The sequence below is a fragment of the Puntigrus tetrazona genome, chromosome 15 (genome assembly GCF_018831695.1).
Source record: "Puntigrus tetrazona isolate hp1 chromosome 15, ASM1883169v1, whole genome shotgun sequence".
Taxonomy (NCBI): domain Eukaryota; kingdom Metazoa; phylum Chordata; class Actinopteri; order Cypriniformes; family Cyprinidae; genus Puntigrus; species Puntigrus tetrazona.
Genome location: NC_056713.1, coordinates 13,254,308 through 13,282,285, shown reverse-complemented (window position 1 = coordinate 13,282,285; position 27,978 = coordinate 13,254,308). Strand labels below are relative to the sequence as shown.

At 35.4% G+C, this 27,978-nt stretch overlaps 1 protein-coding gene across 4 annotated transcripts; it reads left to right on the top strand.

Annotated features, from left to right (window-relative positions):
* The first annotated feature begins 54 nt into the window (after positions 1–54).
* mcamb (melanoma cell adhesion molecule b) lies at positions 55–27,978 on the top strand. 4 transcript variants are annotated; one of them, XM_043259893.1, is made up of 17 exons: positions 55–212; positions 17,433–17,551; positions 18,629–18,878; positions 18,989–19,059; positions 19,231–19,318; positions 19,399–19,578; positions 19,732–19,859; positions 20,132–20,273; positions 20,376–20,488; positions 20,839–20,977; positions 21,126–21,253; positions 21,440–21,596; positions 22,763–22,777; positions 24,949–24,993; positions 25,152–25,190; positions 25,435–25,564; positions 26,555–27,978. In XM_043259893.1, the coding sequence occupies exons 1-17, from the start codon at positions 155–157 to the stop codon at positions 26,667–26,669; spliced, it is 1,917 nt and encodes a 638-aa protein (XP_043115828.1). In that variant the 5' UTR covers positions 55–154; the 3' UTR covers positions 26,670–27,978. The 4 variants fall into 4 exon arrangements, with proteins under 4 accessions (XP_043115828.1, XP_043115827.1, XP_043115831.1 ...); XM_043259892.1 differs by having other exon boundaries at positions 22,733–22,777; XM_043259896.1 differs by lacking the exons at positions 24,949–24,993; positions 25,152–25,190.

The following is a 27,978-nucleotide window of genomic DNA, read 5'->3' as shown; positions in this document are numbered from 1 at the left end:
TGGCACGCAGGGCGCAGCCCACTAGGCCCCGCCCCCTCGTCTCCCAGCCCTTCGGGCGCGCTCAGTGCAAACATCTGCCCTCTGATGATCTACGGGAGACTTCAGCTCTCCGGCGTGCTCACTCTCCTCGCATCAAACCTCGGATCAGGGAGACATGACCCTCCGTTATATCGCGCTCGTGATCGCGGGACTCGGCGTCCTCACGTGCAAAAGTAAGTCAAAGTTTCAATTGAGCGTCACAGAATCAGGTACATAGTCAGCGAGCGGGAAAGTTTATGATGTAAGCTGTGTCTTGTGCAAAAGTGCGAGATGCTTTCCTTATTCGTTAGAAATTAATGAGAAAAATTGTAAATGTAAGGCATGTAAGGCAAATTATAAAGGCTGAACACAATTCATGCTGCACGTGGGGTGATACAAGCTGAACTCTTCAAATGCTAATGATTGGAATAATTCAATTTTTTATTTTTATTAATTTATTTATTTTAAAGCAAATTTACTTTTTATATCATTAAAATGCTATATGATATTTTTGTATACATGTTAAACTGGTAAACGAAAAGAATTGTGCTTCCAGATATTTACGTTTTTCTTTTAAAGATTTTTAAAATTAAATTACACTAAATTGATAGATTTTTTAAAGAGCCAGTTTATTTATTTATATTTTGAAATGTATTATTATTGATAATAACAACAACAACAATGAACTATTTTATATAATATTTTGACACTTTAATAATTCTGTAATTTTTAATAAATATTCTTCAGTTAAGTAGTGATATAATCACGCTTTTGAAGTAAATAAAGATTTTTTGTAAAATGTTTTACGAGAAAATTTCCATTTTTCTGCTTCAAATCTTCATGTTTAATTTAACGTGTTGCTTGCCAGTACTTTGGACTTGTTTGTAAAATATCATTGTAGCATTGTGTATAATCGAAGGAGCCTGCTTATGGTCATTGTCGGGAGACGTTCATAACTGGAGGAGCTTCAGTCAGAACACTGAAGGAGTTGTGTTGAGCACACTGTAGAAGGTTTTAGCTTTCTCTTCACAGACCTTATGGCCGTGGTTAGATAACATTAGCGTTTTTAAGACTGTCTATACCACGAGGTGGTCTCATTTATAATGAAGCACTTGATCATAAGTTGCAGATGTGTTTTGTAATCATGTTGAATACGTGATGTAATGGCCTACCACTTTAGCACATCATTGTATGAGTAGACGTTGGGTTTGACAAGGAAGGAACTGCATACCCACCAATTGCATTTTCTTTGTTCGAAGCATCTGTTAACTGAGGTGCGAGTTCAAAGTTGGACATTGTTTTCGTTCACCCTTTAAACTCCGCATCTGTGCTGAACTTCCTCACTGCTTCTTCATTTTTCCTTATTCTTTTGCGTAATTGTCCCGTCTTCCGTTGACCACCATTCATGCTTTTCCTTATTATACTGACCTCCTGTTTCAGCCCCCTGCTTTTTCCCTTCTCCTTTCCTGCACACCTTAGGAGTTCTGACCTAATCTGTAGTAGCCCAGGACATCCTCATGTGCTTTTGAGAATATGAGTCACAGACTGCTCTAATAATGTATAGGTGCTTTATTTTGGGTTTTAGTGTCTTTTCGAGTACGTACCAGGGGCGTTATCAAAAATGCACTCTAAAAATTGCACTTTTTTAGTTCAGGACATTCATAACAGCTTACATTATATATATAAAAAAGGGTCCAATATACATACGTTGTCTAACATAAATAGATCTGGCCTGTTTTGGTGAATTTGTGTAATATTATCCAGAACTGCCCCTAGTATTTCTAAATGCACTGCAGTATTCATGATGTCTATCTTAGGGCCATTTTAGAGTTACTTACATTGGTTCAATCCTCCACTGAGAGCAAAACTGATACCGCATGAGATAAAACAGAAAATGTATTCAGAGATGTTTAATAGGCAACAATTAACACAGAGTGTTGTTCTCCTTCCCCACGGTCACATTTCAAAAAAGAGATCAGTGACTACTTTGCGAGAACACGTTCTCGTACGTGCCGTGTGTTAGTGTCTTGCAGCTGTCGTGTTTTACTGCGTCAGATTTTGTGGGTTTGAACACTTAGCGTTTGTGAAGTACACGCAGTGAATAAAAGCTCCTGTTAGTGGAGCCGCTTTTATGTGCGTTCGTCGTATGAAGACCCTCTCTGAGTCACTGAAAGACTTACTAGAGTTGGATCTCAACATTTTAGATGTTAGAAGAAACAAAGTGCATTTCTGGACACCATCTAGTTAAGGGTTAAAGGGCATTTTCTATCTTAAGATTATGTCGAAGATGATGAGTTTTTACACTTACGAAAGGCATGTGGTGAAACAGTAAAGGTCTTTGTAAGCAGCTGTACATAAATACAAATAAGGAAGTAAGCATCTTTAAATCATGCAGCAAAGTCTTGAAAGCGTAGTCTGTTAAAGTACTCATGACTTGTGTTGCTCTTTTTTAGGGAAGAAACAGGTTTCTTTTTAATATATGCTTCTCTTTTTTTTGTACTGTTTTGAAAACCGTGGAGGATTTTTTGCTGAAAGTTCAAAAGAGATTTGTTTCTGATTGGCTCGTCACGCTCTTCTCCTTGACCCACGGCAATGCTATCTGTTTATCCGGGCATTACTTTTGTTTCTCTTGTATTGCTCGCATCTCTTTTCTCATTCAAACCAATTAAGATGATATTCATAATTTTAGCTAAAATCCATGTTTCAAGTCCCCATATTTATTAATTTTAGCCAAGTAATTCATAGTCACAATATAATAATATGCTGTGCTTTATATTTACAACTTTAATATAATATTGGTTTCAAACTGATTTTTCAGGGCGGTCTTTAGATCATTGTTTAATTTGTTTTACAGACTGTGAAGTTAAAAAGAAAACCGTGGCATAGGAATGACTGCACCCTCTGAGATTTTGTGCTTGGATTTCTGGCTTAAGGTCACTTTCCATTTTCAGAATGAGCATGCAGTCAAACCTTGTGCAAAGAACCAATCGGAGAGAATCACTCTGGAGCGCATGTGATAATTGCTGCATGCCTCGCATTCAGTGTGTGCTACAGTACAGTGAGTCTGCAGCGTCTGTTGTTGATAAGAGGCATTCTGGGCCTGAGCCCTGTTTTATTTGAGTGATGGATAGCAGCTGACCGTCCATTAGTGTTCAATCACTGTGCACGACTGAGAGTCATTTCTCCTTTATACTGCTCTCTGTCTCTGCTCACATCTAGGGTTTCTCCAGTGTGGCCTTTTTGCGAATCTGTTTCCAGGAATAATCCACATGCTTATAATGCCTGGGATATGCATTGCTTTTTTGTTCTATCCATATCAATCCTCTAAAATATCAGTCCTTATAACAGAAGAAGAATCCTGCTTCTGCGTATGATATTCTGTGTCTATCAGTGTTTTATAAATATGTGTCTGGGTAATTCAGTATTGTTGAGATTAGGCTGACAGTATCCAGATCTTTGCAAGTGGAAAAAGCCCTGCACTCTTGTTAAACTATATAAACTGAAGTTAGGCATGTTTTGAGGAAAAGTCTTTATTGCATTAATAAGTTGCTTTCCCATTTTTTTAAACTTAGGTTGTTTTCATGAGGAGATGTAATTTATTTTCATTGTTATTTTTATGTTTAAATATCTATGATAGTTACTAGTAAACCATTCATTGGTTAAATTCCCTCTCGTTGTCTGACCAATGGCAGCCAGGTTACCTAGGTATAATATTCTGGAAATCTATTAAAAAATAATATATATTTTTGGTGACAATAATGCATAGAACTACATAATGTTGTATTTCCCATAATGATTTATCTAACTACAGCAGGCAGACTTTATAAACTTTGCCATAGCTTTTCAGTGTCAAAGTTTTTGTAAAGGCATGATGCTTATCAGCTCGCAAAAAAGTGTTGACCGTTAATGTAATACTTTCATTTCCCAGAAAGAGCATAAAACTGCTTCAAATGGAGTGAGTGCATATGACTGAGTGAGAGAGAGAGAGAGAACAGTTGATAATTGTTACTGTAAACTCTTTCCTAATGATAATAGATGGTATTGAACTTTGTAAGTGACCAGTGTGATAAGAGGCTCTCCTTTGCAGCTAGATATTTTCATGTTTGATTTTGTCCAGTACAGTCATTTTCAAAAAAACTGTATGTATTTTTCCTGTTCCTACTCCTCCATCAGTTACGACACATTTTATAATATTTCAAGCGTTGCAAAATTTGAAATGAAGAGTATGTGTAAAACGAATGATTTTCAAATCGCTTTGTACACAAGATTTTGAGCAAATGTTAATGACATGAAATCAGATATCATTCGGCTTTTGGATATCATCATATGAGCATGTTTGTTTCAGTTAATCGTTAATTAAAATAACTAGGACTGGATAGGACTAGACATTCGGACTAGACTAGGACTAGACATTTGCCAGTGTGCTCGGTAATATATTCTGTAAAAGAAATCTGTTTATTCAGTTGATCTTTTTTGAACTTTATCTTGTTTTAAGGATGTTTACTCAAAAATAAGACAAAAATACTGATTAAGAGATTTGTTTGCAGTGCAGCAAGAGCTGTTTAATGTCACCAAACCTGACTTCTGATCTTGGCATACGGTCCCATACTGATTTCACTCTTCTGCACGTGGGTCCCAGCCAACAGCTGCCCACACCTGGCTTTCAAACAATCACAGAACATGCTTTAGTTCAGGTTTCAGACCCACCCCCACAACAGCAGCTCTCCTGCTGGGTTACAGCAATGAGCCATATGATTCATTCTGATTGCTCAAACACAGAGTCTGCCTGTGAGTGGCTGTGATATTACCTTTTATGACCAGCACATTCTATTTAGTACAGTCAGCGTTTGGGAATGTGGCTGATAATCACTATGAACGTTCACGCTCATTACGCATAGCTCCGGATCACGTAACCTGCAGAGGTTAGTCCTGTAATAGAGACCGTCAATCACTGTCTACTTCGATGAATAGATCATAGAACAGATTATTAGGAAAGAGTTCTCATTAGTGGAGCATTATTTTTCCCATCTCAGAATAGCAATGTAATGTCCCACTGCGATTTCACTTTTTTTCGTCGGTTTAAGAAATTGGTATTAGCCTATAAAGTAAGAAAGAAACCAAAACTGTGAAGTTCGACATAGAAAGCGGCACTGAAATATTTCCTGGTGGAAGAGGAGGCTACATGTGAGCTGGACAGATTGTGTGAAGGTACATGTTTGCATTTGAGATCTTCAAAACTGACTAGTTTTAGTCCAGGATTTCAACATGATGCTGCTACATTTTGAGAACTGCTTCATTACCAACAAATCTGTGAAGTGTTGCGTTTTTTTAAAGTTATTTAAACATTTAAATTCTATTAAAAAAAGAACATAAACTGTTGTTTAAAAGTGTAGGGACTGTAAGTAAAATATTTAAATATTGTATTGTTCTGCATTTATGATGAAAAATACAGTAAATACTGAAATATGACTATTTAAAATAGATAAACTTTAGTAAAGTTAAATTTCTGTAATGGTAAAGCTGAAATATCAGCTGCCATTATTTCACTCTTTATCTTTATTTGCTTCTGGTGGACACCATGATACTTTTTTCAGGATTCTTTGATGTGTAGAAAGTTCAAAATATAAAATCTTTTACTTTACTTTCACACCAATTTAATGCACCCCCGCTAAATAAAAGTATTAATTTATTTACAAAATACAAATAAAAAATGATCACTGACCCCAAACTTTAAAATATATAAAAGCACATAAATGCATTCTAGTGTGCTGTGTTGGTTTATAAACAGTGGTCGGTGCATGATGAACATATAATGAATGTAAAGGCAGTCTCAGTTCAACACACTCTAACTTTGCATTATTGATAAACTGACCGAAGAAATATGAAAGACAGATACCTTCTGTTATTTGCGTCTTCGAATATGAAGACACTAACCGTCCATTTCAACAAACACGCTAAGAAAAAAAAGCATTTCATATCAGTTTAAGTCAATTTTAAAGATTGGAATGTTTGAGAAGCACCTCGTTACATTTGCAGATTTTTTTAAAAAGGAAAGTTCACACAAATATTATAATTATAAGGTTGTTTAATTCCATCTGTGGAAAATGAGAAGTTTAGCAGAATATGCAAGCTGCTGTCTTCCATGCAAGCTCATGGTCTTCACAGCCAACCATTAAATCATCATATGTCATGATAAACAAAAATAAGTGTGTTTTATATGACAGCAAATGACAAAAAAAAAGACAATAACGTAATGTCTTTGGTTTCAACCAAAAAATAATTCAGTTTAATTCGTCCTTAATTCGTTGCTTTACTTTGGGGACATGAGATGCCTAATGGTTAGAGGAAACAGTATTGTGGTGTAAAGACAGAACTCTTCAATTTATTACAAAAGTTGGTTGGGCCTGCAGGCCTGTCCGCTGGGAACCCAGAAGGCCTGAAAGCGGCTCTTGTTCTGGAGGTCTGGAGGCTGTGTCGAGGCCTCAGAGGAACTGCTCTCTGCTCAGCTCTGGCCATGTGCCACAGTCTAACTACTTCTAACATGCTGCAACCCCTGGCTACTTTAACCCCATTAGGACAAATAAGGCTAAACTACAACTTTCCGCTTAAGCACATCTAAATGTGCAGCAATATGTATGATTAGAATGTTGTATATGAATATATAAAAAGTATCTTAATGCTTATGTGCTGTTCTGTTTGCTTTAATTACACAATGAATGGGTTACACTTCATGTGTCTGCAATAGTTTTATTGTTTTATCATTCTAAATGGATCTGAGCTGTATTAATGGACAAGGTTGCATCAACGTAACATTTGCAGATGAAATCAAATAATTCACACCACTTAGGTCTGTGGTTTTGACACTTGTGAGTGGCGCAGTACTCAGGGTACGCAGGGCATGATACGTCATTGTAGTTGTACATCAGTCTTGAGTTTGTTTGGAGTTCATTCAGAATATTTTGTTGGCAAGTAATATTTTAAAATGTATACTTTAGAAATCTAAATATTTTCAGGGCACGGCCGAATGACTTTAAACACAACCGTGGTGCAGTTTCGCAGAACATCAGTTTGTCAGCATACAAATCCAGAGCCCAAACTATTTTTATGTTTGTAAATCATGTTCTGTTGAATTGGCTGTCTGAGAATCACTGTAAGCTTGGACCCAGGATTTAACAGCCTTGGTTTAATGCTCAATATGAAGGCTGTGTGGTGGCAGTTAAGTAAACTGGCATTGTGATTGGCCTCATTTTTGTGGTTTTCTGAAACTATTTAGCATTTATGTGCTCTTAAAATAAAGCTCTGGATGGCCTTGTGCAGGAGATCGGGATGGAAATTATGAGTTGTGGATGTTAAGGCCAGAGGGTTATTGTCTTCTGAATGGGGTTAGTGTCTTTCAATAGCCCTTAAAATGTGAAACACACACAACTTTATCTAATTATAAATAATCACATGGCAATGAATCAGGAATAAAAACCTAGAGAGGTGCTTCGTAAGGAACCCAAGAAGTGGTCAAATTGGACTCTACTTTTAGTTTCCATAGTTTAGCATTATAATGTTGCTGAAATAACAGTAGATAGAAGAGTAAAATGTTACATTTTGATTATACTACAAATTTAAGCTAGACCCACATAGGATAAGTGGTTTAAATAATGAATGAATAAAAATCTTTATCAATACTTGTCAGTATGTATCGATAAAAAGTTTATAAACTCAATTATAACAACGTTTTAATGCATTTTAGAATTGGCTTTTCTTTTGAATAAATAATGTGTCATATGACAAAATATGGTCTCTGAGAGACTTTTTAACTTTTTGTGGCTTTTTTTGTCAGGATACCTGTCTGTGCCATTGTGTTCATAAACCATTTTTTAATCCATGAACTCACAGCATTAGTTGATCCAGAAGTTGACTGCTGTCACATTGCTCAAACACAGCAATGGTTTAAAGCCACAGTGTTTACACTCTTCTGGGAAATCAGCCTATGAATGGCTTACTTATATGCCTAGGAGAAAGTGTTTTAACATTTGAGAATTACACACTTCATCTTTAATGGCCACAGCAGTTCTGACATCATCTTGATGAAAGACAGAAATTCTTTTAAAGTAAGTTTTTATTTGATTAGACGCAAGACGGATAAACATATTAGCAGGAAATGTAGATGGCAGTGGTTTAAAAGCAGATAGCAAAGGAAGATTTCGGGTTCAAACACTTTATAATGCCCACATGAAAAGCTTAAGACCTTAAAGGGTTCAGCCGTGTGATCTGATTTTTTTTTTTAAACAGATCCCTGTCTGTTTCTGATAGCAGGCCAAATATAAGTCAGATGTGCTGATTTATACGCTGTGCCTTTCTGTTATAATGAGAAATCCTCCTGTTTTTTGCAAACTATGCAGCTTTTAGTTTATGGCCAATAGCATATCTGCTAGCAAACTCCTAGTTGACAATGATTTTTAAGATATTATATTTACATTTGGGAAAACGGACTAATATCATGATCATTCTTTATTATACGCAATTTTTGTGTGATTAAATCCTCTGTGAGAATGTCTCTAATCCTAATGGCAGCCATTGACTAGCATTAGCATGTAGCCAATCCAGCTAATAACTAGTACGTTTATTTATACTTTTTTAAAACAGACAAACCCTTCGATATGTGGCATTTATTTGTTTTTAAACCGCAACTGTGTCAACACTAAATAGAAAACTGCATTTATCAAGTCATTTCATGGGCTCTTCGGACACAGAAGAGTAATTTATGAGGCTCTCAACCTCATAACCTCTGTCACAAAGACCCCTCCGTGTTCTCAGCTAAGGATTCATGACCTGAGAAATAGTTTTGTCATTGTGAATCCTTCATATATCCTGATCTGGTGCACCCGTGCCTAATTTTCGTAGAATGGTGCCTCCTTTCCCACTTGCAATTGAAACGGACACTTGTGGGGTTAGTGGCTGATGACAGAGCGTGAATTGTGGAGCGTCTGGCCTGTGGGACCGAGGGTGCTCCATAATGGTCATCTTATCCCAGCCATCATATGGCCAAAGATGCCAGGCATTCCTCAGAGACTTCCCTCACTGTTTCCTTCCCTGCTTCCCCAGCTAGATCTTGTGTGTCCCTGGTTCTTTGTTCTGGACTTTTGCCATAAGTGTAAGTCTTCCCCAGCGATACATACCACCACAAATCCCTCTAGATGGTTCTTTACACAACATATCAAATCCTCATCCACTGGCAATTTCTCACCTTTATTGCTGTAGACCTAAAACCATTAACAAGTTTTCTGAAATTGACAACTGGCTTTAGAACGATTTCTGAAGGAGCGTGTGGCATTGTAGACTTTCGTAACGGCTGTTAAAAACTGAGCTAATGATATTATTTGTTTGCATCTGAGCTATGGTTATTTTATGTGCAACAAAATGCTGGTTATTTTTAATTCTGAACTGTTAGAATATTCAACTGTTTTTCTGGGTGGGTTTGTAAGAGCAGGTGAAATGTCTTTGTGGCAGTGCTATAAATTTGAGTTTATTGGGTTAAGTAGCTCAAATGCAGATATTAATAGTTACTGTTACTTTAAGAAAGACTTTTTTACCGTTATAATAATAAATGAACTGCAAACATGCAAACGTCTGTGAATCTGTGTGCACTTTTTGAGCTAAAAACTCCTGGTCTTTAGTTCAAACACTACATTCATGTCTGTTTTCGATTGTGGACTTCCTTCCATCTTGAGGTAACCCCTGGGGACCTTTTACAGGCTCCATTTGCATCCATGAAGAGAAGCAGGTTGTAAACAGCCACTGGCTCGTGCTTTGAAGCCCTTCGGCTATTAGCTAGTGAACAGGGATTGATGTTCTTCAGGGAGCTGATGTTGACAAGGAAAGGCAGTTTCTTCTCTTCCTTCATTTATGCAGCTAAATAATTTATGGGGTTTCCTGAAACACCCATCTCTTCTGATCACAAACATCTAAGAAGCCTTTTACAGCCTGTGAATGTCTCCTTCTCAGGCAGACACAACAGCTCATAGTCTTGAGCCAGCAGGAATGTCCAGTTTGAATCAATGAACTGCTTGAGATTTATCTCAGCACAAAAATGTGAAAAACTTGAAATGTAATCAGTGTCTAAATCAGAGAGTGAAGTAATGAACCCTCTGATCATCTTCTTTTTTTAGCAATTTGTAAAGATGTAGTGACAGTGTAATGAGTTTTTCGGGACAAACTGCCAATGATTTGTAATGTAATGAGGATGGTTTGGCTAGAGCCGGTAGTTTTTCTTTTTTTTGCGCATACTGCATTGCAATGGGTCACTAATACTTGACTCTCCAGTAGTAAACTGGGGTTTCTGTGTTTAGACAAATGTGGGTAATAGATCACACAGAAAATACAAAAATGTTTCTGAAAGCAACTTTATTTACATAATGGGTGTTTTTTAAACTTTTGGCACTTTTGGCCTTGTGGACTTTAGAAAATAAACTCTCTTGAAAAAACTTTCCACACTTTGACTAGTTTATTTAGTGTGTCCATTGGCAGAAGGTCACTTCATAGCTGGCATTTCAAATATATACGCTACAATATTGTCACGCATTTGAAAAGGCAACATTACAGCTGAACATGAAATGACAGACAAATAAAAATATTAAATTATAAAGTAAATGGAAGAATAAATGAACAATATGACCAATTATCAGAATCTGTATCTTTATAAAGTTTCAGGATATTTTTCTCACACAAATTTTGATTCACTTTAGAAAGCCTTCATTAATTCCCTAGAGCTATGTCGAGTACTTATTATGATGGATGAATGTACATTTTTGGGCTTCAAAATCTCAACCACTAATCACTGGCATAACGCTTTTGTGACTGTATTCTACCGAAAAAAGAAAGTCGTGTACAGCTATGATGGCTTGAGGGTGAGTAAATCATGGGGTTATTGTCATTTTTTAGTGAACTATCCCTTTAAGTAGGCTGATTCAGATGTATTGTATAACTTAAGGGTTCTGTGATTTTTCTCCCGGTCAGAGCAGTTCTCGCTCTGATCTTCTGTTTAGATAATTTTGGCCTCCACAATATGAGACTTCCAGTTTTACTGTCATCACAACATTCCATTTCTGAAGATTAAAAGATGTTTAACTTAACAAACGTTCTTTGAATGCAGTGTCTTTAATAGCTATCGCGCATACTTCTGTGTCACATGGTAAATGCCGCTTCTTTGGCGCACTGGGAGGCTTGTGATGCAGAACCCAGCTTCATGCCACTTTCTAGTGCACCAAAAAAGGAATGGTCCACTCTCTAGTGCTCAGTCACGTCGGGTTACTGGCTATCTTTAGAGCTTAGATCTGTTTAACCAATGAGAGATCTTCATGATGTATCCCATACTTCTCAAGGCAAGTCATCACAATCAGTGCAGCATAAATAATGTCCTGCTGCTTGTTCCCATACCCCAGAAATCAGCAGCTATTTTTGCTGCTATTTTAGCATGATTCGTTCGAGACGTGGGAAAAAGGAAGTGGAAGATGGAAGTTCATGGGAGGATTCTTGGGAAAAAAGTCCACAGAGATCATTGCTAATACACACCAGAGATGAAGCCCATTTGTTATGATTGTTGAGTTTTTATGGGTGTGTGTTTGTGAGCTCAGTCAGATGCTTTTTGTAAACCAAACAGGACTAAGTGCACCGTTTACTCTTTTAAATCTCAGAGGATGTCGCGGGGGGTGACGGCTGATATGCCATGTTGTAGGTCGCTAGTGTGTGTGACACCCTGAGAGTGTGAGACAGAGTTTAACAGCTGCGTTTGTGTGTATTATCTCCACTTGAGAGGAATAATAAAACAGCCCATCTCGCAGACAGTACGGTTTTGCAAGGTCACATCAGCTCCAGCTTACTCACTGTAAGATTTTGGGCTTATAAATAGTGATTATGTTCGTATTACTTTAACTCCGTCATAAAACTGCTGTAAAGATATTGCGATAACACCAAAGCTTTGTATCACATTTGGCTCAGCGTGCACTTCTGAAGGCCTTCCAACAGTCTGTCCATGTCATTCAGCAGCCTGGACTGAAGTACCTATTAAAGCCTTTTAAAAGAAACTATAAACCTCAGGTCTAGGCAATAATTAGCTATGAAGAAGTGCCTGCTGTTTGAGCTTTAATAAAGAGTCCAACTCATCTCCATAGCACACCTGTTTTACTGCTGAGAAGGCATATACTGTACATAGAGCTTTCATGCACATGAAAGATCACTTAAAGACTGCTTTTTAAGTGTTGTCCGAGAGATGAGCTCAGTTTTGCTAGGCTACACTAAATGCTGGACCTATGAGTTTAAACTAGTAGTGGCAATGTCTTAGGTCTAATGTCTAATAGTGCCTTAGACTGCAATTAGTGTGTCACAAATTATTGAACAAAAAAAAAAAAAAAAGTTGTTTCAACTTGAAATAACTTGTTACCCCGCTGCCTAAAATTCTTTAGTTTAGTCAAATTGTAAGTGAATGAATCTTAATTAAGTGATAACTGGAATATTTTAGTTGACTAAACAAAAAAATTACTTAAATTTTTTTTATAGTGAATGATTTGATGTGCATTTTTTGGGGATAATAGTTAAAGTTTTATTTTTCTTTTACGAAAACTTTGCCATTGTATTGTTTCATGAAGGTCTTAAGGTCATAAATGTAGCTAATAATAATAATAATAATAATAATAATAATAATAATATTTATTAAAACATATTTCTAAGGAACATTACTCAATCCTATCATTTTTAAATCCATATCCATAGAAATGTTTTAATTCAAAACAGAATTATATAAAACTTAATTATTTTACTTTTTACTTTGATAACATTTTAATAAAATATTGATTTGTTTAAGTTTTATGGTTTAAATTTAACAACAACAACAGTTCATTAAAACATGTTTTAAGGAACATCACCCAATTAGGAGATTTTTTTTTTTTTTTTTTTTATGATGGTAGTAGTAATCATAATAATAGTAATAATAATAATAATAATAATAATAATAATAATAATAAATAATAATACATGTTTTAATGAACATCACTCAGTTAAGGGATTTTTCATACATATTAAAAGCTTTAAAAACTTCAAAATAATTAACTTTAAAATAATTAAAAAAAATTAAATCTCAGCCATGCAATACATGATTTTTGGATATTTTGCTTAATTTGTCTATTTTTGTTCAAATTGTAATCAAATATGAATTTCTTAACACACTATGAATTTAATTGATCAGACTTGTGGTTTGATTAATACTTACTAATTAACTATGAAAACGTTTAAATGTATTTGAATGGGTAAAATGGAAACAGTATTTTGCTGTGGTTGCTAATCAGTATAATACGTTGCTATAATTGCATCAGCCTACTTTGAAGTGCTGTATTTTTAGTAATGAATGTCTGAGTCTTTGGGCCATTGCATGTAACCTCTCCGGCATGATATGGAACATTTTCAAAGTGTCAATCACACCTGATACACGGCTGTTTCATCTATTTTTAGACGTGAGAAAGTCATGTCAGCTAACCCTTGTATTTGCTCCATGAAGTAATGTACAAGGAAATATTATCTATTACCACAGTCATTCTCCTTTTTGTTGTCCCATAACAGAAGTCATTGCCTTTGGCAGTAGAATCCCAACTAGCACTAGATAATCTGCAGGGCCAAATAAACAACCCTAATAAAACAACTTGTGCAGCATTAGGTATTAAACAAACATCTGTGTGATTTGTGAAGAAAACACAATTTATCAGAGGATGCGGTAGCTTAAACCCAGAGCTGCTGTAGGCCGCCAGCGGTTGTTTATACTGTAACTCTGTGGAACGTCCTATAAATAAAGCATGTGATGATTGATAGAGTGGCTCCAGCATTTTAATTTCACTATGCAGCTGTGAGAGTTTTTGTATGCTTATGAATAAAGTCAACTCTGAAGAATGGGGGCATGACATACACCTGGAATCCACAGGAGACGATTGAAAAACAGGTGCATTATCCATTAACAGTATTAACAATGACCATTTACAGACCCCTATATAGTTGTACTGGAGCTGAGGGTTGTGAGGATCACAGGGATCATGGAATCTGGAGAATAGAGTCAGAACCTCAGCCTGGGGGGATTTTCTGCGTTAAAAATTGAATGTTTGGGAAGAAAGCAGCCATTTATTTCCTGTTTCTAGGCCCAGTTGTGCTTGGCTGGCCCCAAATGCTATTATAATAGAGATTTCTATAAGATTGCAGACATAAGCTCATTATGAGCGGCTCAGACTAAAATATGGCATGTTTGAGTGTGTAAGTGTGGACTGTTCAAATATCTCATATAGCAACCTGAACAAAGATAAATTCACATTTATATCTCAATAAAACCAATAAGCCAAGTATTATTATGTCCGATAACCGATAAATGGGCAATTTTAAATTATATAAAATCAAAACGTAAAAATAATTACTGAACAGTATGCATTCTATTCATTTTAATTTTTTTCTTAATCAAAGGAAAAAAAGTTTTGACATTTTGGATTTTTTTTTTTATACCAGGACTATAAAAAGAAAATGAAAAAAAAGGTACTCTATTTGTAACTTGTCCTCTCTAAAATGAATATGGTAATGATATTGGAAGGACTTTTAGAAAATGCTTATATTTTGTATTTTGTACTAGTGTCTGCAGGTGTTTATTAAAAATAAACCTTTGCTAAAACAGAAGTTAGAGTAGACTTCTAAAGCATTAGAACGCATATTAATGTTAAATACATAAGAAGAAAATAAATATTGACATAAATCATAAGAGATAATTAATAGCCACTCCACAATCTATAAGATCTATACTATGTTTGAGTTTTTGAAAATGATTTTTAATGGAATGTTATATGATGTCAAAGACTGAATATTAAAATAGTGGAATAGAGCCTAAACAATGTTATTATGACGCCCAGTAAAGAGGATTATCAAAATACTGTGCATCTTCCATGTGTGTTAATGTATCTGCATGCATGCAAACTCACGGGTGTGTAATTGTGTTAAGGCGTTGCATCGGTAACATCCTGTCTCTTATTGTGCAGTCAAGATCTAATGGGGTGATTTCTATTGTTCATTATTAAATCGGAGCTTCTTTTTCTTCTCTGTAAGTCACAGGATGTGCTATTTTTGTTGTCGACTTTGTGTGAGGTTAAAAAGCTGGAACAGCTGCTTACTATTGGGTTCATCTGGGACTCGTAGACATGTCTCACAGCTTTGCTGGGAAATGTGTAAACCTTGAATTTGTCTTCCTGCTCAAAAAAAACGTTGTCTTCATTGTTCAGACATTTGTTCAGGTTTCGTCCAGAACTGGTGCTCTGAAAGGAGAACCTATTTTAGTAGCCAACAGACTGATGACACAGAACAACCTATGTGTAATGGTTATCTGCACTACAGACCGTGAAGACACCAAACTGTCAACAGTGGCTCATGGGCACATTATTAGCTCTCACTTCCTTTTTTGGCCATTCTTTTTTGCCTGTGATGCAAAAGCGAATCTACGTCAGACGGTGAGGTTGCAGAAAGATGTAAATGTTTTAAAAGTATCAAAAATGCAAATATGCAATAAAAGAGAATAATAACTTGACAAATATTACAATTTCAATATTCATATTCAACCCAAGCGACTTAAAAATTAATTTTTAATATTAATTCAAATCTAAAACAATCTGAGAACACCTGAAACCACTTGAACCCAAATAGTTCAGAGCGTGAAGCCAAAAACAAGAAGTAGAAAGGAGAATACAAGGAAGTGAAGTGAAGTAAGGTCCAGTTCCTGCCCTTCTTATACCTTAGTAAGATCAGATAAGAAAAGATAAGTTATATTTTTACTAGGAAATACTCAGAAATATTTAAAAAGAAAAGCAAGAAGAAGAAAATTAATATTGACATAAATCATAAAAAATAATTCATGACCACTCCACAATGTATAAGAGCTATACAAATATGTAAATTCTTCAAAAAATTGATTCACCAGTCTGAGGACTTGTTCATGCTTAAAAAAGTATGACATGCTAAGTGTGACTCAGACTCTTAACTATAATTGAAGCTTGTTATGATGTTCTGCATGGTTGCTGCTGTGGCATCTTGGCAGACTTTCATTTGTCTTTCTTAGCTGGGCAAGATGTTGGAGTTCACTGTTATTTTTTTCTTATCTGTTTCATTTCATCTCAGTAATCAGTGAGGTTCAGTCAAAGGAAATTCTGGTCATTATGACGCCCAATTCTAGATGATGCTGAAAGATTTCATTTCAGATTTGCAAATGATTCGTAACTAAAAAGTGGACATTTTTTATATACAATAACATGCAAACGTTTATGCGTAATTTATTTTTAGCATCATTATTCCAGTTTTTATGTTCTGACATTACAAATGCCTTTACTTTCACTTACTATTCATTGCATCCAAATAAAAATATACATTTCTTTAAAGCTATATAAATTGCCTGTTCAACACTATATGTTTTGTCATTGTGTGGGCACAGTATTAGCATGCTAACTAAACCACCACTACTAAAAAAAAAAAAAAAAGATATCAAAGGTTTATTTAAATTTGTTTGAAAGATTATTCAGAAAATCTTAAGAAAGTCCGGAAACAAAACATTATGGATACCTCAGTCCTACCTTTTGTGAACAAGGTGAATGTTTGACGGCAACAACAAAGAGCGTCAGCCTTACGCTAATGTCGCTAATGCACAGGAAATGCCTTTGTTGGGAGAAACTAATCAGATTTCTGTAATGTGAAAGCATCCTTCATACTCAATTATCTTCTCGTAGCGCCCACAGGACCACATAGAGGCCAGAAAGGCCATTTACAATATATTTGAAAGGTTACCGAGGAGCACTGGGGCAAAATCAATTGGAAATGTGAATCTGGATTATACGCCCTCTCTGTGAAGCGTGTTAGCAAACTATTCTCCTCACAAAACAAACAAACAGCGTGGATGTTTTTGTCATGTCTTTTAGCGATCAAACTTTTGAATAGCTTCAGCCTCCTCATGATTCACAGAGCTTTAAGATGCTTTAAGGGAGAGAACAGCTCATTTCTGGCAAACAGTAGGTCACTTATTCTCTAGATAAATCGAGTCTTTCTTCCTCCTGAGACGTGACATGCGGGAATGCTACACATGAATTTGGACATGGGTGGGCTCAGTGAATTCCACTCATAATATCTTCTCCCTCAAGTGCTTTGCTCCCACTAGATCGAGCATTTGACATGGAAACATGGGTGGTGCGGTTCAATCAGAAATGGTCTTCCCCGTGCCCTGTTTCCTGTTAAGGGAAGTCACTTGATTGAATGGATGTTATGAATGGGCTTAGTCATCACAAAATCTGTCCAGGAAATTATTACATTGATAGATTTGATAAAGTTTAGGTCTTTTGACAAATCTGTGTGTGTTGATGTGTTTTCAGCATGGGCCATGGTGGATGTGAACATGGAAGACCGGGTGGATGTATCGCTAAAAGGCCAGGCTGAAATCTCCTGTATCTACAACCTGGAGGAACAAGCCAAGATGATAGTCTGGTTTACGGTGAGATACAGGCCCATTCACACTTTGCATTATTTTCATTCACAAATATCAGACACATGGGGAAATATAATGAAAAATGATAAATCCCTAAAACCAAAGTGAAGAAAATAAGCTATGTATATAAACAAGGTTTTAAAGCTGTTAAGCATAGGCTAACAATTAAGTCAATTTCCTCCATTTATCACAGCTATAACACACAAATAAATTGTTTAGCATTTAAATAAAAATAGCTTAAGATCAGTATAACAATTACTACAGCGATGCATATTGTAGTTTACTGATACTGATTAACAAACCATTAACTATTACTTTAGGATCAAAACACTAATTTGCTGCTTATCAGCAGTTAGTTAGTTAATTAATTAAGTTTAAGTAGGATTAGGAATGTAGAATATGGTCATGCAGAATATGTGCTTTATAAATACTAATAAGCAACAGTAAGACATGCCAATAGTTACTAATGAAAATTGTTGCCTAAAGTGTTCCCAAAAATAATTACATTAAAAATATTTACTAACAATACATTGATTTAATTTTCAATGAATTTCATTCATTTTCTACAGTACTTAACAGTAAGAGAAATTAGTATTAAAATATATTTGACATTCTTAATATTGTTTATTTTTTGGCAATTTTATTAGTAGAATTATTATACTGTATACTACACTTATGTTCATAGGGTTGCTCAAATAGACTGCATTTACTGTATTTACTGTACAAAAATACAGCTAAACAGTAATACAACTGAAAATAACTTTACAGATTTTAATGTATAATAATACTTTAAAAATAAATGTAATTCATTCCTCTAATGTAACAGCTGAATTTTCAGTATCATTACTCCAGTATTCAGTGTCACATAATGCTTCAGAAATCATTCTATCATTCATTCAATCATTCTTCAGAATTGCATTTGTTTGCATTTTTTAAAAACAACAAAGATAAAAAAACCTTTTTTGACATATACTGTACATGTTTTAAACTGTAATTTTGATAAACTAAAGTATCTCAACATCCCTATAATTTTGAAGGGTAGTGTCTTACAATAAATACTGAAGCTTTTTTGACTTTGCACAGAAATTGCCAGGCAGAGACCAAAGCAGGAGAAGAATCTACTACTATGATGATCAGAAAGAGATCATTGAAGAAGGCAGTGAATACGCCGGGAGGATCAGCGTCACACACTCTTATGATCCACAGAACGCACGTGGAAGTGCCCTTCTGATCATCAACAACGTGCAGCTCAGTGACCAGAAGGATTTCATCTGCAGCATACATGACGTGTCAGCAGACATGGGTGAAGGACACACTCGTCTCCAAATATTCAGTAAGACAAATCAGACTTGTCTCACCTGTTTTAGAAGATCCTGTCCAGGCTAATAAGCCTCTTGTCCTATTATGAGCTTCATCCTAACACCGAACCTGTCTGTCCTTCAGACTCGCCATCTCTACCTGTGATTGAAGGTGTACCCAAAGGGATTTCTGTTACTGAGGAGGAGCCATCAAAGGTAGAGCTAATAAATAATAAATATGTGTACATACATTTAATGGCAACCTGGTCTCATAAAAATATGTACCTCTGTGTACCTTTTGTGCAACACCATTTTTACCTGCACCCAGGTTTATGTCATGAGGCCAGGTAGTTTAATGGGCTGAATAATAATGGTGTTTTCACTCAGGTTGCACATTGCAAAGTGGACAACGGATATCCCAGACCCAACATCACATGGTACAAGGACAGATTCCCTCTCCAGCAATCAGATGGTGGTAAATACAGGACCATTAAGTGAACCTTCTCCAAAACAAAATGCCATGACAATAACCAAAAAAATCTGACTCCCCTTTAGAGGTGAGGATCGCGGAGTTTGAGACGATCAAAGCTAACGGCCTGTTCACAATCGAGAGTGATCTGTACATTAGGGTTCAGAGGACAGATGAACATGCCCTTTTCTACTGTGAGGTCAAATACTTTGTCCCCGGTGCTTTAAAAATGACTGAGTCCAAGGAAATCAACATAACAGTTCACTGTGAGTTGACATCCTTCTAACCTACATTTACTTTTACAACTTGAATGACTTTCTTCTGTGGATTGATCGATTTATGAGCATTCAGTGCTCTGTGCTGCCATCTGTTGGAAAGACAAAGCACAAAGTGTCTTACAATTTCATTTCATTTTTCAGACCCTACGACAGAAGTAACAGTGTACGTGAATCCACCTGACAGGCTTATAAAAGAAGGCGACACTGTGGAGATCCGATGTGAGGGAAATGGAAACCCTCAGCCCGTTTTTTCTTTCACACATAAAGGGGTAATATATGAAGTGAAATCACAGCCAAAGGGGTTCACTGTGCCTGCTTATATACATGATGCTTAATAAGTATGTAACTAATATCCTCTATATTATTAGCCATATGGACATTCATTTGACTCACTCGTTTCTGAGTAATAACAGAATACTTTATGATCGTAACATTTTTTGATACACTTGAATTGAATACCAGCTATTCTGAAATCTCTGAACCGTGTTAAAAATATTTATTGGCTCACCTGCAGTTCTAATTATTCTCATTTTCTTTCCAGGAAGATTTGAGCTCAAATAATGAAATGCTGCTTTTGGAAAACGTCAAGCGGTCAGACAGTGGGACGTATGTGTGCCAGTCATTTGACTTTGAATTAGGCTTTGATGCTGAGATAACGCAGGACGTCAATATCACAGTACACTGTAAGAACGCATTCCTCTGCAGGTCCTGTGCCATGGCAGATGCTGGTGAGATGATGTCAGTTTTTGTCTTCATGGTGACTAACACCTTTTTTTCCTTCTTAGATCTGGACCAAGTTGTGGTGATACCAGAGGAGGCAGTTCTGAAACAGGGGGAAGATCTCAGCCTAACCTGCAATGCCTTGTCCTCTTTACCCACACTGACAGCATGGTATAAGGTACAACAATAAGATGCAGTCAGAACTGATGATGCCTGTAATAAAAATAATATATATATAATGTACAAAGAGTTGGCAAAAATAGTTTTTGCTCAATATTAAAAATACACACACACACACACACACACACACACATATATATATATATATATATATATATATATATATATATATATATATATATATATATATATATATATATATATATATATATATATATATACACACACACACACATATATATATATACACATACACAAACACACAAAACTACAACAATAATCATCTTGATGCTTGATAAACAGTTCCCTTGAAAGTTTTGAATATGTAAATGGGTTTTTTCAATTCAGGATGGCACACAGTTGGTGAAGGGCCATGTTTTGGAGTTGCACAATGCCTCCTTTGACACTGCTGGATCATATATATGTGGAGTAACAGTCCCTTCGCTTGATCTAGAAAAACAAAAGCCTGTGCGAGTCAGTGTGCAAGGTCAGTCTTTGCCTACATTGTCAATACAGGGAAGGTAAAACCAGGTTTATAAATAATAAAATAAAAAAAAGCTTAACTTGGTATATAAAGCATCCCCAGTATTACGAAAAAGTGTACTTTCATGACTGAACATCTAAACCTGCTCTAGGGAAGCCTAGGATCACAGAGGAGATAGCAGTGGGTCCACTGAACAAGGCTGACCGCTCTGTTAACCTGACCTGCTATGCAGAAGGCTACCCATTCCCCACCATCGCCTGGAACATCTCTGACCAACGTGTATCCTTTATCACTCTGATTCTGGACAATCTCATAGGCACTGCTACTAATTTCAAATTTGTGGTCGTATAGAGTGTGAGGCACATAGTTTGATAAGAAAGTTGCAAAGATGAAGCGATTGATGTGCAGTTAAACTATTCTAGATTAATGTAATGTACCCTGAAATTTCCATGACTATATATATAGACTGGGGAGCCTATTCCTCCGCCGGAAGCGGTGAGCCTGAAGACGGACACTGGTATTTTCAGCATAATCTCTGTGAAAGCCATGTCTGAACTCACAGCCAAGTGCACTGCTTCCAATGAGCTGGGGACAGAAGAAGTTTCTCGCAATATTGCAGCATGTGAGTTTTCATTTTCAGACTCTGATTTCTCCATTTGCGTGTTCACAGTTCTCTGACGTTGGTCAACGGTCACAGGTTTTGGAATGATTTATCTTTAATGTGCATTTTTATGAATTAATTAGCAGCTTTTCATCAACAAACCCACTGCAGTTCTGCAAACCCTGGCGTAATGTCATGTTTAATGCACTTCATGATATTGATGTCAGATAATGGAATATATTTTCTTTCTCTTTGCTTTTTTATATCAATACGGTACGTTTACTGGTAAGTTTGAACAAGTTAGGTAAAAGTAATTCAAACGTAATCCAAAAATATGTCAGAACACAAAGTAATCTAAAAGTTACTAAAATGAGTAACCTAGAATACATCACTAACTATAATTTTCATCACGTAGTCTGTAATTAACACATGAGTGTTGTAAAGTAAAATAACGGCCTGTGATTTGTAACCAAGCACTGTTGGTGTCATGGACTATCAATGAACTTATTATTTTTATTGAAATAAAAATGATTATAATAATATTAAAAAAACTTCTAATATCTAATTTATTTCTGCGATGGCAAAGCTACATTTTTATTACCCATTACTCTTTGGTGTCATGTGCTTATTCATAAGTCATTGCAATTGCTGAACTGGTGATCAAGAGACATTATTATGGGTTAAAAAGAGTTGTGTTGCTTAATATTTTTGGGGGAAATATTATTTCCACTATTTCATTATTCAGGATATTATTATTTCTTTCCCAAAAGGGGCATTTATTTGAAATAAATATTTCACAACTATTGCACAAATGTCTTTACTGTAACATTTATGCAATTCATTGCTTTCGTGTTTTAAAGCTTACCGTTTTTATTGTTAGTTCATGTTAACTATTGCATTAATGTTAACATATGCAAACTAAATTATGAGGTGCTAGCCAGTTTTCACAGCATAAGTCTTGGTTCATTATATTATTTAATTATTCAATTCATGTCATTTTAATATGTTATGAAATATGCTATTAGTTGTTTTAATGTAAAGAATGTATTAGTAGTAATCGTAACTAATGCGTTCTGTACAAGTGTTCATGTTAACTAACACAGTTAAATAATGCAAACAAATACAAACTTAATCCATACCAATTTCTTTAACAATAGTTGCACGTGTGAAAACAACTACAACCCAAGCCACCAGCACTAAAGGTATGTTTCTGAAGCTTTCACTCAAACATACTTTGAGATACTTGTATATTTTGACTTCCATCAGTGCAGCGAGTGACTGTTTGTATTTTGACGGTAATATAACGCACGCTTGAGATCCGATGACGGCAGAAACACAGTCATCTGAGAGGGCTGACATGGCCTTGTATATTATTCTGGAGGAGCAGTCAAGATCAGTGTTTAAACACAAAGCGGTTTCCCTGTAAAAGAAGGCTGAGGCTGATGGTGAAAATGCTCTCATGTGGTCTCTGGGCTCTGATCGGGACAAAGGCAGGCTTCTCATCAGGCCTGGCTGACTGCCTGTGACCTCATGGGACCGGAGCACTTGGCATCAGGGCAAATGAGGCGAAGCAGCCACTCTCACTTTGCGATATCAGCTGACCTTTCCGTTTCTTATTATGGCGGTCCTCAGAGCCCTTATCACTGATACTGTTTATGGCTGTAGTCAGGAAAATAAGCAGAGTTATAAGAGCGGATTTAGCTGTTCTAACCGGACACAACGCAACAAGTCAGTAGCATGTAATGTGAGCTGGCAAAATATAGCAGCGGTATATTTTTCTTATTCTGATTAAATAGTTCACTTAATTTAAACATGAACTATTTTACACTCTGTTTAATTACAATAATATTTTATTTTAAATTATAATTCTATAAAATTTATATTATTATTATTATTAGTAGTAGTAGTAGTGCTATTATGATTCATAGTAGTATTTTTTTATTAATAATTGAATATCATAATATTTTTCTACCCCAGATTATAGAATAATTGACTTGTATATGTAATTGTAATAAAGATTTAAAAAATTATTTGCCAAGTTATACCACATCAGAATAATTGACTTGTGTATGTAATCTTACTAAAGCCTGAAGAAATTAAAGTAACTTATTTGGAAACTTATTTTTATTTATAATGATCTTTTGAATAATTAAATATTTATTTATGCTTTAGTAAAAAAAAAAAAAAAAAAAAAGTTATTTTTTATTAATTAAATAATAGTATTAATAAGTCTATACAGTCTACAAAACTGTATTTAGATTTGTCTTCCATTTTCTACTAATTTCTGGACCTTTAAATTTTTAATACACCCCCTAGTAACCCTAAACAGTAATACAACTCAAGATGCTAAAATGTCCAAGTTGTAGCAATAACTTCCCACACGGTCAGGGACTGCGAGATTGATATCAAATAATGGAATATATTTTCTTTAAAAAGTTTTTATATCAGTATGGTACATTTACTGGTAAGTTTAAACAAGTTAGGTAAAAGTAATCTAAAAAGTAGTCAGAATACTAAAAGTTAGTAAAATGTGTAACCAAGATTACATCACTAACTATAATTTTCATGATGTAATCTGTAATTAACGCACTACGTATTATAAAGTAAAATAATGAACTACAAACAGAAACCCATCACAGTTGGTATTACTAACTTTTTTTTACACAGAATTTATTAATCTAGGTTAAATAATGTAAACAATATTTTGATCCTCTTTTGTAATCATTATAAAAAAATATTAACATTCATTATTTTTGTTATTTATTGAGAGAATTTTTATATATAATTTTTTTTCTGTAATGGCAAAGCTGAATTTTTCATACTCCAATTTTTATTGTCATGTCACTATTCAGAAATCATTGTAATTGTTAAATTGGTGATCAAGAAACATTTATTACGGGTTAAAAAGAGTTGTGTTGCTTAATATTATGGGGGAAATTATTCAGTATATTTAAAAAAAAAAAAAAATTTTTTTGCATTAATTTGTTTACGGTAACATTTATGCAATTCAATGCTTTATGTTTTAAATTCTCCAAAAAGAATGGTCGGAACACAAACTTTAAAGTAGTAGCGTAAACATTAAGCTCACCAAATATCATTTTGTATTGTTAGTTAATGTTAACTATAGCTTTAACTAATGTTAACGTGCAAATTAAAATATGAGGTGCTAGCCAGTCCTTTTAATGTTCATATGCTATTAGTTCTTTTAACGTAAAGGATATATTAGTATAAAGAAAATATATAAAAATAAAATATATATATATATTAGTTTAGAAATAAACAGTAATCACAACTAATTCATTCCATGCAAGTGTTCATGTTAACTATGCAAACAAATACAATCTTAATCCAAACTAAATTTTCCTGTATATAGTTGCACGCGTGAGATCAACTTCAACCCAAGCCACCAGCACCAAAGGTATGTTTCTGAAGCTTTCACCCAAAAATACTGTAGCTAACGTCCCACAAGGTCTGGGGCGGCAGTCTCCGTGATCCAATGAACGGAAAGCACCTCGCGAGATAAAGCGATGTCTGAATGTAACTTCTGTCTGGTAACCCAAACCCTTGTCGTCACAGGACCAGGATTAACCCTTCCACCGAAACAACCACGTACAGGTTTGTGACCGCTCGTGCTTCACCATCACCCCCAGCCTCCATCGCACGAGCAAAAACCGTTCCTCACGCTAATCTGAACTGCCACCATCTTCCTCTGTACAATCATCAATGCTTTTCTCTTTCACTCGGCACTCTCAGAACGCACTTTACTCGCAGCACTTTTGGAAATGAAGTGTCACGGCAAAGGCTTTGTATATTTTTAGTCAGAGATAGAGGTATTTCAGCTGTTCTTCTCTTACCGCAGGAGGTGGAAGTGGAGTCATTATAGCCGTCATCATCATCTGCCTCCTCCTCATAGCCATACTGGGAAGCGTGCTCTACTTCCTCTACAAGAAAGGAAAGCTGCCCTGTGGACGCTCGGGAAAGCAGGATTTGTATGTTTTTCTTTATTGATAAAAGAAAATATTTATTTGAATTATTTGAATATGATAAGTATAATTAACGTAGGCTGTGTTTTTATAGTGAATTACTTATAGAAAGTTTTTGAAAAAGCTATTCAAAAAGAATATTTGCACAAGCGGTTTAGAAGAAATATGCAATTTGTAGGTTTATTCGATTATTTTGGGGCTGTAAAAAATGACACATTGCACTTTTCAGTCATTGTTGTTATCGTTAGTAAAAAATATATATATTTTTCAAATATGATGAGATAAAAAAAACCCAAAATGCAAACTCGCTATTTTTTTTTCTTTCTAAAACTAAATAAAAATTAGAAGTGTGTTTTGGTCATTTTTATTTTTTTCAATGATTAGTTGAAGATGAAGATGCTGGGATTAAAATGTAAATACATTAAAGATAAATAGCTAACCCTGCATGTTTTGGTCAATTTTTATTAGTTTTTAAATAAGTAGATGAAAATAAAAATAAAACAAATTACTAAAACTCTTACAATTAAAGCTAAAAAGAAATGTCAGGTTTTTTTTAATGTTTTTAACTATCACCCTTTTGGCTTTTTTTCTTTAAAAAAAAACCTCTGTTTTTTATTCTAATTACTAATTTTTTATTGTATGTCTCTCTCTCTCTCTCTCTCTCTCTCTCTCTCTTGCTACACATTAGGTGAAACTTGTCATGGCATTTGGATTTTATTGCACCTTAGTTGGCTCTGACTGCTTCCGTTGTGATCATTTTATAAGTCTCTTTAGATAAAAGCGTCTACTAAATTATTGTAAATGTAAAAATAAAAGTAAATGCAAAATACTAAAATAGTATATGAGTAATACTAAAATACAACTGTACTTAGAGCAAAATAGTTTAAAGTGAATCAACGCAATGCCCTAGTATTAACACTCAATGTCCGGGATAGATTTTTCGATACACCATCATCACACAAAGCATTAATATCACTTGTTATTTTCATTCTCCAGCACGAAGGAAAAGGCCAGTAAGGATGATATTGTGATGGAGATGAAAAGCGGTAAATCTGAAGAGGCGGTGCTTCTACAAGGAGTCAATGGAGACAAAAAGTCCCCCACCGATTAGGTCATTACTTTAGAACAGCCATTCCCATTATTAGCTCTTTTACAGTACACACAACTCAACAATCTTAAACAAGACCCAGGACTGATAAGGCTGACACTCACCATGCTACGGAGACGTGATGATGTTTTCTTTCAATTAAAGTCCAGACTGAAAACTACATGCATATAGCGGCCTTTGTCCTACAGCGCTCCGTCTCAGGCTGAGTCCTCACAACATCTTCCCCTCTACACGAACCCTCACTCAGTTCTGCTTTTTTCTGCCCGGATTTTTTTCTTTTAAAATGCTAGAATCTGATTAAACATACAGTAAGATGATCCAAAAAGCACCAAGTTCATTATGGACGACTCCTCTCCAATACTTACAAATTGTATATAGATATGAAACTGTATATATTTAGCTATTTAAAATGCCTAAACATTTGAAGGGTTGCGCTTGGGATATCTTTTTGATAACGCAAGTCTGTTTTTGAGGGTCTTTATTCGTCTGGTTTGAACCTGCTCTCACCTCTGCAGCACCATAGTCCAAGCACTGAAGCGTCTTTAGCACTGAAAACATCCATCTGTCCTCTGGATCAGCACTGAAACGGCCCAATGATACAGCTTGAGGGCAATTTCTCTAAAAAAAATAAACCGTCCGGGAAAGTCTCTGACATGGTTGACCTTTGTCCAAATATGTAAGCAAAATGTTGGGTTCATGTCATGCCTCTGGTTTTATTTTGATATTATTAGCTTTATCAAATTAAGTTCATGTTCACTGCAAGGGCTGAGCATGTGAATGACGTTAATGTCGGTTTGAGATAAAAACGTCCCTCTTCCCTGAGAAAAACGGAAGCGGCTTAGTTGTATTCGCTTTCTTAAAATTACCTGCTGTCCTCATCTTGCACTGAATGTAAATAATAAAAACACGACCAACCCTCCCATCTTGAAATTTTAGAGGAAATATTAAAATGCATGTGAAAAACTGCATTCATTTATCACATCGGAGGGAGAGTAACAGGAAAAAAAATGCAGGTGTTATTTTTATACTTTTTTTTTTTAAACAACATTTTATTAGATGTTTTCAATCCATATTTTGAAGGTTTATAAGTTGTATCTTAGTCTATGCAGTATGTACCCTGTACTGTTCGCAAAGCAGGCCCACAGATGGACACAATGGTCATTATCACACTGAAGTTCACCCCTTTCATTTCCTCTGGTTTTGTCACACCGTTTATGTTTAGTGTCAGTATTTTTTGTTAATGCTTGTTTTTGAATTGTCCTGGTATTTCTATTAAAAAGGGCTGGCTTACTCAAGCCTCAATTTTGTCACA